The sequence below is a fragment of the Lingula anatina genome, chromosome 1 (assembly GCF_051362555.1).
Source record: "Lingula anatina isolate TDL-2025a chromosome 1, LinAna3.0, whole genome shotgun sequence".
Taxonomy (NCBI): Eukaryota; Metazoa; Brachiopoda; class Lingulata; order Lingulida; family Lingulidae; genus Lingula; species Lingula anatina.
The window spans coordinates 59,528,573-59,545,388 of NC_141767.1; the positions used below are offsets into that span (position 1 = coordinate 59,528,573).

General features: G+C 37.2%; 2 protein-coding genes across 6 annotated transcripts in view; one reads left to right on the forward strand and one right to left on the reverse strand.

Moving 5' to 3' along the window:
• LOC106180004 (vesicular glutamate transporter 2) overlaps positions 1–11,069 on the forward strand; it is a 33,010-nt gene extending 21,941 nt beyond the window's left edge. For 2 of the 5 annotated variants that reach the window (XM_087000183.1, XM_087000184.1), the window contains exons 2-12: positions 2,812–3,109; positions 3,744–3,862; positions 4,126–4,240; positions 4,653–4,740; positions 5,029–5,115; positions 5,652–5,788; positions 7,040–7,189; positions 7,590–7,722; positions 7,967–8,077; positions 8,197–8,324; positions 8,594–11,069. In XM_087000183.1, coding sequence (XP_086856309.1) covers positions 2,812–3,109; positions 3,744–3,862; positions 4,126–4,240; positions 4,653–4,740; positions 5,029–5,115; positions 5,652–5,788; positions 7,040–7,189; positions 7,590–7,722; positions 7,967–8,077; positions 8,197–8,324; positions 8,594–8,887 — 1,660 coding nt within the window. In that variant the 3' untranslated portion in view covers positions 8,888–11,069. Of the gene's footprint in view, positions 1–74; positions 191–403; positions 658–2,811; positions 3,110–3,743; positions 3,863–4,125; positions 4,241–4,652; positions 4,741–5,028; positions 5,116–5,651; positions 5,789–7,039; positions 7,190–7,589; positions 7,723–7,966; positions 8,078–8,196; positions 8,325–8,593 lie in introns of those variants that run through there. The other 3 variants (XM_087000185.1, XM_087000187.1, XM_087000186.1) reach the window with 3 other exon arrangements.
• Positions 11,070–12,700: 1,631 nt separating this feature from the next.
• LOC106179951 (uncharacterized) lies at positions 12,701–16,704 on the reverse strand. Its single transcript, XM_013563780.3, has 4 exons — positions 16,375–16,704; positions 14,426–14,515; positions 13,925–14,003; positions 12,701–13,076 (listed from the first exon to the last, which is right to left on the reverse strand). The coding sequence occupies exons 1-4, from the start codon at positions 16,424–16,426 to the stop codon at positions 12,938–12,940; spliced, it is 360 nt and encodes a 119-aa protein (XP_013419234.1). The 5' UTR covers positions 16,427–16,704; the 3' UTR covers positions 12,701–12,937.
• Positions 16,705–16,816: the final 112 nt, after the last annotated feature.

Here is a 16,816-nt window from a genome sequence, read left to right on the forward strand (position 1 = left end):
TAGAAGGCACTATCCTTTATATTTTTCATGCTCACTTTGTAAACCCGTGCATTAAACTTAAAATTAAACGGGGGAGTTTATGGTTGCTGTCATGCGACCGGGGCCATTCCTCTGTCTGGACAAGAGGGGGCTACACTACTAGGATTACTGCAAGTAGTCGCACACATTACCTGCCTTAGCATAGCTTATTGTAAGTATTGAGGTCCGCTTATCATAACCACAAAACCTTTTTTTATGTTATTTAACTTCTTTTATTATTTCACTATAATTGAAGTGCACCTTATAAATATGCGAGGATTCCTTTCTATTGTTTCATAATATGAAAATAAGCAGGTTATAGAAAGCAAAAAGAAGCAGACAGATAAGAGAACTGTATTCATGCCTTCATTTAAGTCCCAGTTGATACCATCGGGGTCCAGTTATTTTTTATTTCTTTGTGCTCGCTAGGTTTCCTCACTGTGAGGAGATCATATAGAAACCCAGGCTGAAAACCTTTTAGTTTTATCGTTAAAAGATAATTGTGCTCTCGGTGCACCTGGGTGGAAAAAGGACATCGATGAATTCTGAGCATGCGCGGCTGTGAGCACGACGCAAACCCTTGGCAGTTTTTTTTCTCTTGGAGGGCACGCTGATGTTTCATAAAGTTCCATATCACAGGTAACAATACATTTATCAATATATAAGCAGGATTTCCTTAATCCTGGAGTGATACGTACGTCTGTCTCAAGAAGATCGCTCTCTAGAAATAATGAAATGTATGGTATGTTATTTAAATGTATACACTGTTGCTCAAAATGGTTGTCACATCTACTAGTCAAATTCGGAGATTTTGTTACAATATTTCTTTCGTGCGAACTGAATCATGATAAATTGTTTATCACTAAAGATGCCAACAAACACGTTTATTCGGCAGATCTTCTTTTGATATAATGAGTTTTTTTACTTGTAAATGAATTCTTTTGAAAACAAATTCGGGTAAAACAAAAACTTGTATTTTGTCATGGGAAATTACATTCAATAACAAAATTCCACTTACATTTTTAAAATAAAACTATTGTACAATTTATAGAATAATGTCTCTTTTTTATTTTGCTGGGCGTGGGTTTCCCTTGTCAACTGGGCGAAAATTGCTTTAGATCATATCCTTATACATAACAACAAGTTTTTTGACCCGCTTGAAGCCTTATTTTAGCCTTTCATACCTAAGCTTATTGGTAAGTTCTAAACAGGTGCACAGGAAAAATTGAACTAGTCTCGCCAGTGCATGTTTAAACAAAATTGACAAAATTGTCGCGATTTCATGGACCGATATTAAAGAAAAATTGCCTGCGATAATTGTGGCAACAAGTATTTCTACAATCGTCTTTGACATGCGGTTTAAGTCATTTATTCGACGATTGCTATCAAATCTGAGTCTGACAAACGACAATTATTGTTTATGATTCCTTTTTAAGTGGTGGTGGTGGCGGTGTGAGTGTGCGTGTGTGTGTGGGGGGGGGGGGGGGTGAAGATAAAAATACATATCGTGACTGACGTGGTTGAAAAAAGTGGGATTAACCCCCCTCCTCCATATTTCCTACGCCTATATTTATGCTTATACGTTTTGATGCCGCATTTTTAAAATTTTCATTTGATTATTTTTGTTTGTTTATATATCGTGCACGGTAGCTCATTATGCTAGAACGCGACCGACTTTCGAACACGATCCTTGCATTTTCTACAAGGTTAAAAAAGCAACAACAACACCCTTACCTCCAGCCAACGGGAAAAGCATAAAACTGACAAATAGGTTATAAAAGTACTGCAATGCCAAGCTATGATCTATTTTCGAAAATATACTTTACTGATGGAGGGGAGGGGGTATGGTATTGGTTTGTGATCTATCCTGGATCTGCCAGTGCCAGGTGCAGCTATTGTAACCACACACCTCTGACCGTAATGCCCGTGTATGGGGTATGCCTAAAAAGAGGTGCCCAAAGTTCAAACAATTTGTCATCTGAAAACCAGAACAAAGAGCATATTATCTTTTGAAGAAAAGGGCAGTTAAACACAATCGGTTTCTGACCATGACAAGTAGCCTCCAGCCAGTGATTTTGTGTAATACAGTACACTTGGGCATTGGTCCAATATTTACCTCCGAGCTATATGTTAAATGATGAGGAAAATGGGTTAACTACATTATATTCCTGACCAGCAATACCTTATCACATAATGTTAGAAAAACAGTCTGTACCGATACACTTTGAGGGGTCCAAAGTAGTGATTACATTACAGTGGGTTTATTCGCTTTCACAAATTAGTTTCCTCGTGATTGAGCGAATCTTTATCTATCATAAATTGGCTGTTTGGAACGCGCGGAGTGGGGGGCTTGGTTAAAGTGACTCTCTTACGTAATACCCAGGATTTGCCAACCTCTCAAAGTGTATCGGTACAAACCATAAAAAAAGAACTCAATGTGAAAAGGGGCTTATTCACAGTGGTGGTGTCTTGTGCGCAAAGGGATTTTGAAATATTGGACAAAGTAATCATGGTCAATATGTGATAACACTTTGCTGTCATCTGAAATTTGATTAGAGTATTTGCTATCGTCTGAATCGGAAGATGGTCTTTAATTTGAGACCGAAATTTCTCAACCGTTGGTCAAGACATTGTCTAGATCTCATAATAATAATAATAATAATAATATAATTTGTGGAATAGACCTACTGGTAATTTCCTCTTTTAAGTGGAATGCGAAATATTTATTATCCTAAGATGAAATAAACATTTTCGAACCTCAAGTTAAGAAGTAGTTTTTTGTTCTAATTTCAGTCTTACAAAACGCAAAAACGACCAGAATTCTTTCGTGAAGTATGACGAGCTGGATGAAGAATACACATACGATGAACAGCCGGTGGAGGCATCTGAGCCTGAGAAGGCTAACTGCTGCACAGCGTGTTGTGACCCTAGGTCTCCCTGCCCATGCGGCTGTGCCAAACGCTACACCATGGCTATCTGCGCGGGCGTTGGATTCATGATCTCTTTTGGAATTCGGTGCAATTTTGGGGTAGCTATTATACAGATGACCAACAATGCCACGTGGCATCTCGGAGGAGTTGAGCAGTTTAGAGTAAGTATTTATTTATTTATTTATTTATTTATTTATTTTCAGGTCTGACCGTAATCTTTTCAGTCCTTAACCCTAAACAGTGTAAAAGCATAATGTAGCGCTGTTCCCCCTTCATCTTTTATCATTCGAAATTGCTGCACATCCTGCTGTACCTCATTGTTCTACCAACATGTTTCTACAGGTACAGTCCTTCTTCCCTGTAGATACACAGAAGACTTTTTCCGCTGTGCTCCATGACACCCCCGCAATTGTCTCCCAGCTGTTTTCTTCCTCCCAGTCCACTTTTATTATTAAGTCTTCCTTGAACCAAGGAGTTACTGTTGTAACTCCTTGCTTGAACTTAGTGTTAAGCTCTTCCTCCTTTCACCGCCACCACTTTATACTTGACTCCCCCTTCACCATCTTTCTTGCCTTCACCCTTACATACTGTAGAGCTACTGAGGATTGACACCTAAACAAACTCACAGCCGCACGCATGCAGGTTCACCTTTAATTAATCTTAACCTAAGAGGCCAAGAATTATGATAACAATTTTCTATCATTTCTTCCTAATACGAAATTTATCTCACTGCCAGACACAATTCAGTTTGTTTTATATTTCAAAATCTTACCCAGTAAATTTATTTTTTCATAGCCGCCAGAATTTGAGTGGTCTAATACAGTGATCGGGCTGATCGACAGCTCCTTCTTCTGGGGATATATAGTGACGCAGATTCCAGGAGGGTACCTTGCTTCAAGGCTACCTGCCAACAGGTAAATTTCACGAACTTTACATTAACATTTTAGAATTGTCTATTACTTACGGGTGGTTTCCGAGCAAATACAAGTATGATTCTGCAATATGATACTGATATTTGCATACAATATTGGGTTTGGAAATATAAGCATGTAATTATACTGCCAACAAGGCATTAAGTATAAAAGAATGTACGTGATACGTTTTCCACTTCATTTTAATGCAGATAATTCCTACAATTACCCTGTAAATTAATAGCAATAATTTGTCTTAATTTCAGAGTGTTTGGGTTTGCAATAGGGATATCTTCCTTCCTGAACCTGCTCCTCCCAGGTGCTTGTAAGGTCCACTATGGCCTGGTTATCGCTGTTAGGATTCTACAGGGTCTGGTTGAGGTGAGTACGATTGAAATCCCTTGAGACCTCTTTACGGCGATCCGAAAACAAAAGGAGACAATCAAGAGGTACTATGTGACAGGGATGCTTTTTTTTGTTGTGTGCAATTGATTTTCCTTAACAACAAATGTGATTGTGTTTTTTTTTTTAAACAAAATGATTGGTTTTAGTATAACTTTAGTGTAATTATCCTGTTATCGTTATTTTACAGAACTACTGTACATTGTAAATGCAGATAAGTGTGTGAGATTTTGGTAACTAAATCTAAATCTTTCAAAAGAATGCCGACAGACAAAATAAAAACCCCAGTAAAATACTGAGTTTAAATAAAAGAACTAAATAAAAGAACTTGGGACTAACTTGATCTGCATATTGGAGGATCGAAGAAATGTGTTTTTATTATGCATTGCAGGGTGTCACTTATCCCGCCTGTCACGGTATATGGAGACACTGGGCTCCGCCAATGGAGCGGTCAAGGCTGGCCACTCTAGCATTTTGTGGTAAAAATATAGATTTATTTTTTTAATTTCATTTTTATTTTTGAAAGAATAAAAGTGCATGACCTGCTTTACCCTCGTTAATGTGATTTTTGAGAGATATTTGCCTGCTTTTTAAGTACATCAAGATAAATAGTTGCCACACGGGACGGTAAATAGGTCTCAAACAAAACATTTTATAATGATATGAAAAAAAATGTTCCTGTAGTATCCAACAATTTATATAATTGGTTTGACACTAGGCCTGATAGGTTTATAAAAACATTATCACTCTATAAACAATCATTCTAGGTTCATATGCGGGCGCCGTGATTAGTATGCCACTGTCAGGGATACTTACAGACTACCTGGGCTGGCCAGCATGTTTTTACTTTTACGGTATGCTTCAAACACTAACACCCACGTAGTTAATTTGGATTCGTCGTGCCTCAATTTCCCTTTCCTTATCCAATAACTCTCCCCTCTCCACATTTTATTCGCCTCTCTCTCTCTCTCTCTCTCTCTCTCTCTCTCTCTCTTGAGCATTTGTGACGTCATATCTACATGTAACTGCACTGAATTAAATTACGGGCAGTACAAGTACGAGTAGTCAAAATTAGGAGTGCACATTTTTATGTACATTTTTGTTTGTTAATGTTTGTCCAGAGAATGTATCGTAATAGCAACATTGTCTTATTATGGAACTTTCTTTTCACGAACAGTTCTATGGCAATTGATGTACCTCGCATTAACATCGAACGTTATATGACGAACATAGTGCATCAATTTACTGATTGAAACCTTGAATTGAACTATCGTTTAAATCAAGAGCTTGTCAGACGGTATCTAAGCAAACTGTACTCTGAAAGGAAGCCCTTTAATTGCCAAGAATCATGTGACAACGAAAAATGTAATAACAACATTTCAATTTTCAGGTGCGTTTGGGCTGATTTGGCTGGTAACATGGATGTTTCTGTCTTTTGAAAAGCCGTCTACTCATCCCCGTATTACTAAAGAGGAACGGGATTATATTGAGTCTTCTATAGGCGAGGCAGATACGTTGGTCATTAGGGTAAGAATTGTTGTGTGGTTGTTAATTGATATTCTGACATCTAATTTCAAGCGTTGACTTACATTTCTTCGTGTATCACAATGGAATCGAAATGAATTTGAATATTTGTTGCCCATTTCCTCCTAAAGTAATCATGCAAGTATTTTTCTTCCTTTTATATAATTAAGTTTGAACAAAAGCCTTAAGTCCACCATGTGAAGTGATATGAAGAAATGGTTAATCAATAATGTTTTCATCAGCATGTGTTTTCTGAGGCACGATTTGATGCTGAATACGAATTTTTTTCAGAATTAAACAGATTGAACTCTTCTTAGAATGAAAATGATGAGCCATCAGTAGTAGTTATGTGTGTGTGTATGTGTGTGTGTGTGTGAGAGAGAGAGAAGTAAGCGAGGGGTACCAAAGAAGTATTGTATACTGTAATTTAAATTTCTTAAGTTCAATAAATAAAAAAAGAATTCTTAGATGTAACTTCAACATGAAAAAGAAAAAGTTTAATTTACCATGCAGTGTGTATCTGGTGTACGCATTTAGTGTAAATGCAATTTAAAATTCTGATTTCTTATATCTGATAGGGATTTTCCCATTTTTCATTTTGGCAGTGCCGCGATTTTCCTTTCGGTCATTTTCATGTCTGAGCGCATCTTTATACTCTATACATTGTTCCACAGAAAGAGAATAAAAACGAAAATACAATAAAAGTAGCTTTTATTATTATCATTATTATTAGATATGATTATTATTAGGTATTATGTAGATATAAATGAATATGAACATTATATAAAACTGATTAAATGTGAACTCAGCTTAAGAGTAGGAATTTACGATCATCTCTTCTAGAATCCACCTATCTCAGATTGCCCCATCCGTCTCTTATATTTGCTTTCAAGATTTGATTTTTCTCCTCACTTAATTTTCTTTTACAACATTTTCCCGTAATGCTGACCGTGTTAATTCATTAGTTATGTAATCTCTTTATTTATATCCTTCTCGAAACTCGTCCTAGCTCCGTCCTCCCATACCAATGCACCTAGGCCACAAAGGTGTGGCTTGCTACAGCCCACCGGTGTACCGGTGGGTGGATTCCGTGGAACAAGAAATACAAAAACGCAATTTCTGTTAAAAGTGTACAAATATTTATCATGCAACAAAAGACAATTGTTTTTGACAATTGAAAAAATCCCATATCGTCTTTTCATTTTTTGTTGTAATAGGAAAAAGGATTCAATATTTTGATTTTCTCTTTCACAGAACGCAAAGACGCCATGGAAAGGCATGTTTACGTCCATGCCTGTTTACGCAATAATCGTTGCCAACTTTGCTCGAAGCTGGGCATTTTACCTTCTCATCACCAGCCAGCCATCTTATTTCGCGCAAGTACTACATTTTGATATATCAAAGGTATGTAGAAAATAAACTGCTTTGCCTTGAAATGTTTTGTAAAATCTAGTGTGTGTCTGTGTGCCCGCGCGCACTCGTGCCCGCGCGTTGCCAAAACCTCTTGATAATTTAGGCACACGTAGGACTTAATAAAACTTCATAGGCCTGACATAATAAAGTTCGCGTAACGTGCCTTGGGCATAGCAAAGGAAAGAAGTTTATTCGTTCCAATCTAAGCAGTATTATACATGTATATAGAATAGGAGAACAGGTAAAGCTTTTAATGGTAATAAGAGTGGACGATATTTCCGAGCGCCAAATGAAACAAAACGTTTCATAACACTTTGGGATTTCGTATATGTCCGCACATGCCTTATGGTCTTGTTGATGAAGAAGTGTTTTTTAATTTGTATTACTTCAGAGCGGCATCCTGTCGGCTCTGCCTCACTTGGTGATGACCATCATTGTACCGCTAGGGGGACAGCTGGCTGACTTCTTACGGTCAAGAAAATATCTTAGTACAACAGCTGTCAGGAAAATTTTCAACTGCGGAGGTAATGCCTAAAGACTCTCGCTATTCCATTCTAGTATCATTTATTGTTCGAGACCTTTGTGAAAAAATGGTTTAAATATTCGAACGGAATGAGGAAAGACAATTTTTAATTTCGAGGCGGAAAGGCCTGTGCCGAAAATACTTATTTCTCAAGGCTTATATTAAGCAGAAATGACTTGTTATATATGCAACACCTGCTAAAATGCAGAGCTCTGTTAAAACAATTTTTGTTTCACATATTTCAGGTTTCGGTTTGGAAGGGCTTTTCCTTCTGGGTGTTGGCTATACACGTGACCCAACGACAGCGATAATCTGTTTAACTATAGCCGTAGGCTGTAGCGGCTTTGCGATATCAGGTATGCTAAATTCGAATGACTGAATCCGTTCGATTTTTATGTTGACATTAGTACGGCTTGTATGTAATTAGTATTTGTCGTCGATTCACATGGTAACTGTATTCTTATATTTTTATAAGGTTTCAACATCAATCACCTTGACATCGCGCCCCGTTATGCTAGTATTCTTATGGGCCTCTCAAATGGAGTGGGGACGTTAGCCGGGATGCTTTGCCCTATTACTGTGGAACTTGTCACCAAGGACAAGGTAAGAGACTGAGCTGACAATTCATACGTGTAAATTATACATATGCACTAGTACGTCTTGTACCATCGGTCTGTTTGTAGGGAATTTTGTCTGTTTGTAGAGTGCCTTTAAAATTGATAGGCCTACCTGTGTATGTAGATAATTTTTAATAGTCGTTTATAAGCAATACTATACATTATTATAATTGAACAAAGTATGTGATACATTGAATGATGTCTAATCTGTACAATTTCAAATTTTAACTCTATTAATTAAAATTCTGTTCTCAGACTGCTAAATCTTGGGAATACGTGTTCTTGACTGCCAGCTTAGTTCATTTTGCTGGTATAACCTTTTACGGCATATTCGCCTCTGGGGAAAGACAACCGTGGGCTGATCCACCGCATGATGGTTTCTCTGAGTGGAAGCCAGATATGGATAACCCCATCCAACCGCACAAATCCATGTCGTATGGGACCCTTACCTCTGATGGACCGATATTCCCAACTAAAGAAGAGTTTGTTCAAGTTGATGCTAAAGACAGATATCTAAATGGTGACGCCGAAGACAGAAGTTTAGAGTGAAGTTTGAGTCTAATCACGTGTAGCAAAAATGTCTCAGTATCCGCACAATATTGACTGTATTAACGTTGTGTTGTTTAAATGATATACACAATAGTATAAAGGATACCTTTCGGGTTAGCTGCAATTTGGTGTTTCGAATTATATCCCATTATAGACATAATGTAAGTATTCACTTTACAACTTCTTGCTATAAACATAGAGACGGAAATTAAGCACATCCACAGTCATATGCTTTTACTTGTTTAGGCTCTTGATTTTCAACTCTACTAGACATAAGCTCGTTTTCGCATCCATTTAGCAGGTTACCAACTTTACCTAAGTAGGTCATAAACTTGGTTCCAAAATAATCTTTACCAAGGTCTCAGTTATTATTGTGGATATTTTTTAGAGAATTATCTGTGAATATCTGCGAAAAATCCATCTGTCGCCCTGTTAGAGGGTAGTTCCAAAATGGGAAATTAGTAGCGTTGTTAAGGGTACATTTTGGTATTAAAAAGTATGCATCCCAGTGCGAAACTAAAACCAATATTGAGTTGATTAAAAATCCTTTAATTACAATGGGTAAGACTTAATGCCTCTCTCGCATTTTTAATAAGGAATATTACCGTCTTAGTTGGCTACCACAAGCTGACAACATCTTCGCAGGGATTGAACCAGTGCTTGATATTCTTGTGTATAACCGTGACTTATTACTGTAGTCCATACATGAGCGCAGATATGTATCACATAATGACCACTTTATAAAACATATATAATCAAAACTATAAAAACTATGCTTAACTTTCGTCTCTATGTTTTTATTCTCAAGAACTGTTAGTTTCTATATCTGATGTTTAAAGGACTTAAAGGATCTGGAATTAGTAGTTAGATGTAGAACCAATGGCAACTTTGAGAAGGAAAATAGTCGACCAGTCTTGTTTTTCCTAAAAATGCAAAATAGTCATTAGCAAAAGCTTAAACGCTTTATCAGTTTTTCTTGATTCCTCGTTTCGTTGCAGAAAAAAAAATAATGGGAAGTATGAAAAAACTAGTGAGTGCGAAGTACAAAGTGTGATTTTTAAGTGATATGGAAAACAGAAACCGTGGGCCTGTTTTAGAGGACCCATTTGTGTTACTTATCTCAATGAGCTTCATGGAGCTCATTGCTTATCTATACCTTATAAGTGATAAACAGTATAAGACAATCAGTCCAAGTACGTTAAAAAAACTTGGACAGTGTTACTCCCAAAGCAATACTTGAAAAAAAAAACTCAATTTTACATTTACTTGGCTGTAGTGTATTTAAGCTAAAGCGGGGTTTAAAGGGAAGAAGGGCTGCCTTTTTCGTGTTTAATGAGATCGACTACTGGTGTGAGTGTGATATAGTCACAGCAATTTGTATACGAACCGGTATTTAATTGTTCCGAGTTCTGAAATATTTCTTAACAGGGCTTGCGCAATCGTAAGTGTAGTGATATCTCAAACTATTCATAAAATATGACATACATGTAAAAGGTTGTCTGTGTTTTTAGGAAATTTACGTTAACCTACGCCCACTTAAATGACTAAATGTTTCTTTATTTCAAAAATGAAATGCACTATATGATACCTGAACTTACTATATTGAGACGCTGGTATACCAAGTAGACAAATGGCATATTTTCCATAAAATAACATCTATTACATGCCTGATATTGTTGTGGAATTAGCGTCATCTGACTACTTAAGAGTTATGTTAACTACAGTTAAATAACATACATCTTTTCTGAAGTCGACAGGACATGCAACGAGTCGTTAATTGGTACAAATGTATGCGGCTGTTACGAGAACAATACAGATATCAAAACAAATAGTTGTCTATATCATTATCATTATCTAGAAAGCACACTGTACTTATCTCCATAGAAATCAGTTTGTGCTGATATCTTACGAACGTTTAGATATCATTCGAACGTTTTAACTTGTTAATCATTAAAGAGAATACTTTCTTACAGTCCGAATAGTATTGACATAAAGCATAAACCTTCACGCAGAATTCGTGAGTTTTTTCCAGTAGTCTCTTTACGATCTTGATATGTTATGTAACTGGTGTATAATCAGATGTTTAAAATGTGTTGAACACAGTCGATAACTATATATGCTGGTGTACATGTATAATAAATCGCAAATATTTAGGAGCAAATGACAAACTTTTACGCAGTCACATTTTTGCTTTTATTTTTTTCGTCGCATGATTTATCTGTGTTTTTTTCTGGCTTACTGGCTGATTCATATGCTTAGAAGCCTGGGGTTTACCCATCCCCCAGAAACACACACACACACACACATTCTCTCTTTTTTCAAACACGTCAACCATACTAATAAACACAGAAAGCAGAGGAAAAGGAGCCACGACCACCACCACAACCGTTTAAAAATGGCTACTTACGCACCTAAAATTATATAACTATAATGTCGTTCTTGTTGAATGTATTTGAAGAATAGATTTGTACCAACGCAATTTTGGGGGGAGTCTCCTGTCATGAGACGAGTGAAAACTGTCCCACTTTACACTACAGAAACCGACCTTACAGTCTCAAAATGTCGTTTTACTCATTGGATTAAATATTTTAAACTTTGGTCCTCTTTATGTATCCTGAGTACCTAGAGGACACTTGAAATATTCACCTCTCTACTACATGTATCAACACGTTGCCGACATTACTAGAAAAGACGGCGACATGCTGATAATTAGGTAAGAGGTGAGTTTCCGCGGTCCTCTGAGACTCCTGATGTCTTTATGGCTTGTAGTCGACAACTTTTGATCTTAATCGTTAGTTGTGGTGATAATCAATCTGTTTAACATAAAATCGATAAATACAAAAATGGTGACCCATAAATAAAAGAATATCGTCCATTTATTCCATTAAATCAAACTAATCTGTTGATATCATTATCACATATTGTTAAGTAAAAAGGTCAACATGTCATCAATTTTGATTTTTTTTCTGTATGTCCCTCTTATTCTGTATGCTTTGGAGAACAGTACGACGGCGTGGACATGTAACGTCCTAGTCACACTACATTCGCAAAAGTTAACCCAAAAGGAGATACTGGATTCGCTATTTCTTAATCCATTTTGCCCCATTTAATTTGTTTATATCATTTATTTCTTTATTTTTCTGCGTGTGGACGTGCTAGGAAGGGCTACACCATTATCCCGTATCACTTAGGCCCCTACCCCGTGCTGTATTGTTATTAGTAAACCCAGCACCCCTTCCTGAAACCTTCCCTGTATGTTGACCCCCCTTCCTTTATAATCAAATCCCAGATCGGTTGTTATATGTGTTCTATACACCCCCCGTGGGATAGCAACAGATTTTTGCAGACCAACATAGAGTTAAGTTCAGTGTAATCTCTAACAGAAATGCAACACGCTTTTGGTGCATTACCGTTAAAACGAGACAGGACAACAGTTATATCGCCATACGAAATGCATCAGTTGAGACAATATTATGAATGTGTCAGCTGTGACTTCTCTAAACACAATCAAGAGTCTGGTCACGTTGACATGCATGAGACTGATATAAGGCTCCGTTACACCTAGCTTAAAAGGGTAGGCACATGGGTATCGTTTGTGACATCGATTATACGCACAATCTGAGCCTATGAAGTCATCCTATTTTCAAGGTATTGATGAAGACATAAAGAGCGTATGAAAATGCTTTTGAACATTTAAAGAACATTTTGTGACCCTTCGGGTACCACAGCGTTTGCTTGCGTATTCGAGACGTGTACACTGTACGACGTAAGTCTAACGAAACTTGTCTGATTTACGAAATTAAGATGAAAATCTGCTTTTTAAAAAGTTTTATTATATCTAAGATATATAGAACACTTTGTCATCAGACTTTGCAATCGCTTTGACATGAAAATGTGTTAGACGCAGATAGCGGTTCAGTAGAAGAAGAAGATAGGTGGTTATATATTATTTATATGGGCTACTAGATAGACAGAAGTAATAAAGATGCTAATGATATACATATGGTATTATAATATCAGCGCTCCAAGTTGATCATTACAAAATTATAGTTAACAATTATGATTCTTCAGATTGCTGTTGAGGTGGGAAACGGCAAAGGCAATTCGTTGGCTCATCTCGCTTTTGCAGTTTTCGGCAACAGTGGCCTGGCCAATGCAAGCTAGGAACTGAACTCCATGGTCCACGCGACTGAAAAACATAAGTGGTTATAATTATGAATGATTCGATGACGTCATCAAATAATTTGACAGGTCTCGTTTTCAGGCAATGATAGTGCCTAATATACATGCACAGATAAACTGCATTGGACACAATGTATCGTTGTTTGTGGGGAAATGTGAACATACAACTGCAGCAAAGTTTCTACCATATCATAGCAGGTCATCGGCCATACGTAACAAGTTCTAAAAAAATGCAGCCGCTCTTTCACTCCGTTTACAACGGACTTGCGACCACTTTGAAGACGATTTTTGGACTATACTCTGTCATCTGAACACGTAGCAGAAACTCTTGCAGTACTCTTGGCTATCAATGGCAGATTTATATTTTTATCTCATTGCCAATAAGATAAAGTGAGTTTCGTATTAATTTTTATTTCCGTTTGGCATTAATAAAAGTGACCTTAATGATCAAATATCAATCAACCTATATATTGTGTTTGTCAAGTCAATTAATGCATTCATATTCCACGAGATATGGAGGAGATATAAATGGGACTTGCTAGTAAGTTGGAATTGCTTATTTAGTGTAAAAGCGATAAAGCCACGATAGCAGAGAACGACTGAGACTTGTGATACATGTAGTTACCAAATTTTCGTAATCTTGGTAGTTGCGTTAAGGTCGCAAACAGTGTGTAAAAGGAATTTAAAAGGCACATGCCGATTTGGTGTAAAACTATAGGCGACGAAAGCAGAGAACGGCTAGACTTGTGAGAGTTACCAAAATTTCGTGATCGTCCCAGTCTAACAAAGGTAGCAATCCGATGTAAACAGGATATTTGGAAGTAAGAAAGTCGTTTTTGTATATTTAGGGCCTACCTTTCACAGGACTCTGATGCCATCTTTCCAATCTTTTTGTAACATGCCGTATACGTCCCTATTATCTGGTCCATGCAGCCTGAAGTGAATGTTTTAATTTTGAATGTAAATAAAATCACAGGTCATTATCACAGGCCATTAGCCAGGGTAGCCAGGGGGGGGGGGGGGGTCGGGGGGTTCGAAAGAACTGCCCCTTTCGTCAGGAAAAGGTCCATTTTGGGTAAAATTTTATCTAGGTGCACATAAGTTTCTTTGTAAAAGGTCCACTTTTTCAGAAAAAAAAAAAACCCTTTTGAATTTGCTGGCTACGCGCCTGTTATCATAAGTGATATATTTTACTAATATTGATACTGGTCACCTTCCCCCCCCCCCCCCCACACACACACACACACACACGCACAAACACATGCACACGCACACACGCGCATTTTCTTGGATTAGAATTGAAATTAAAACAAAAACATCACTACTTGTTTGTACAATTATTTCCCCCGATTTTACCTTCAGACTTCTTGCTTATCAAATTTTCGGAGTCCATCAGCTCCTCGAGAACACGTGTCAAAAGAGACACCTCATCTGAGACTGGTGATCCTGAAATAAGAATGAGGTGTACATTAAAATCTGAGAGAAGCTAATTAATGTCTATTAAATTGCACTGGAAACCTCAACCAAAAGGATTTTATCACGACATACAAGCATGCAGACAGTAGGGCCCATATCCCAGAGTAAAGCACGTCCTTGGCTTCAGGTTTTAAATGTCAAGTTGCAATGTTGCTTTACAACTGTTAGAAGTGAAGGTAATAAATTTCAGATGGTAACAGAGAGATAATGGTAGGCAGTAATGCAATGCTTAATGGTATTTATGTACAAAACTTTAAAGTGTGCATTCGCGCCTCGAGTTAAAACATGAATAAAAGGAAAGAATAATCAAAAAGGAAGTGGCCACAGTGTGGCCTTTGTCTGCCAAGATACATGTATGCTGTCTGAAATTTTCTTCCCTGCTGATTCTAAAATGCTTTTCTATAGATGTTATTGCCTTTAGAGATCACTCAGTGTTTCCTCAACGAACTGATTTAGTGGACCAACTTATCCTCTTTATATGGATACTAACATTTTACACCTCAACATTGTGTTTTTCACAATGCTGAACACATCTAGTTACTTTCCCCCTCATTATGTAACACTCCCGAGCTGGCATGAATGGCTGTTTAGATAGCATGTTGAAAGTTCAGGAACTGCAGTGAATAGCAGCTGAAATCAGTGGTGACTATTGGTTTACTTGCATAGTTTGAATGTTTTTGTTTAGTACGGTTGCACCATGGTGACCAAGAAGTGACACTGCACCCTGCCTCCTAACCCGTTCATCTCTTTCGACACACCTAAAAGGTTGAGATTATACTGTATACGTCTAGACTTGTAGACGCTATATTATACAACAATGCCACTCATAAGTACAAATGTAAGTACATATACTCATAACAATATAGTATGTGGCGCAGTAGTAAAAAGAACAAACTCGTCGCACTTCAGGTAACTCTTCATTCTAATGGATATCACTGCATTGTGATTCATCCACATTAATTTTCCCTGTAGCACTTCCTTCCCTTAAATACAAGTTGTTGGTACCACTTATATGACCCATAGCTCACGTAACTGTGACCATACACAACTTTCAGACCCCGGTTTACGCTATATATATTATAACAAAGCCACCTTGTCTCCCCGTAGTGCTAGACCAATTTCATTTAGCCAGATCGTTTCCATGACTTCACAACCAAACCCAATATGGAGGTGCAAATGAGGTTACAGGCAACCTCTTAAAATATTTAGTGCACAGATTGCTAACTACGTTTGATAATTTTAGTGTCCCAAATAAAGAAGTTTGTATCAAAGATTCACCCTCCTGGAACCATGAAAAATAAAAAAAAATTATTCATCGCATAATCCCAAAAAAGAAACATACATGTACGTTACTGTCATAAATGCAAAACATCCAGCTGGGGAAACATTTTACTCACTTTGAAAACTCAATTATCACTAAATTTGTTCTTTAATTTATCAGACAGTACATCGCCTCCTCCGCCCTTATACTATACATTATTTCATTATTTGAATCAGTTTCATATAAACAGAATTTTCTTTCAGTTCCCAACCAAGTACTCATTACTTCCTTTAGTCGAAACAGTTTTCAATTTTCCACACTTTTTTCATCAGTGTAGTATTATTGGCAGCATAGTATATGGTGCAGTAGTAAAAACAACAAACTCATTTGCACCTTACACGTAACTAAGATCTAATATCCGTTTATTAGATCTTAGCACGTAAGTAGCTCATCTTGTAAATGTAAATCGCTGCATTGTGATTCAAGATCAGGGAATATATATATATTCACTTACATTAATTTTCCCTGAAGCACTTACTCTAAAATACAAGTTGTTGGCGCCACTTACCTAAAACTGACGTAACTGCGACCACACACAACAAAATCAGGTATTTTGCCATTTTCCTTTAAATGTGGTTTCTCAACTGTGCCCTTGGTGCTACTCAGTTTAGAAGGTTAGCTGCAAATACCCGTCGTAACTGGTTTAAGAATTCGGGCGTTTCCTTTATATCATGTATATGGTCCTGCTCTCTATAGAAGGTGATCCTTTCCTTCGTGGGAAGAGGGTGACCATAACAAAGATCGCTTGCTTTTGGTGATGTAGGGGTGTTCCATAATTGTTGTTAGGCAATGACCTGGAACTTTCTTACGATGACCATCGTCTTATATTGTTAAGGGCTAGGACTCCTTAACTCAAAATACGTCTGACTAAAATAACAAATGTAAAATGTTATATAATATACACTGCTTTGGTTTGCAAATGATCACGTATCACAGTTTTAATAGTGCTT

Coding starts and splice junctions, on each gene's coding strand:
- LOC106179951 (XM_013563780.3), bottom strand. CDS start 16,426: ATGGCAAAATACCTGATTTTGTTGTGTGTGGTCGCAGTTACGTCAGTT. Junction 14,004..14,425: donor GATAAGCAAGAAGTCTGAAG/GTAAAATCGGGG, acceptor CATTCACTTCAG/GCTGCATGGACCAGATAATA. Junction 13,077..13,924: donor GCATCAGAGTCCTGTGAAAG/GTAGGCCCTAAA, acceptor TATGTTTTTCAG/TCGCGTGGACCATGGAGTTC.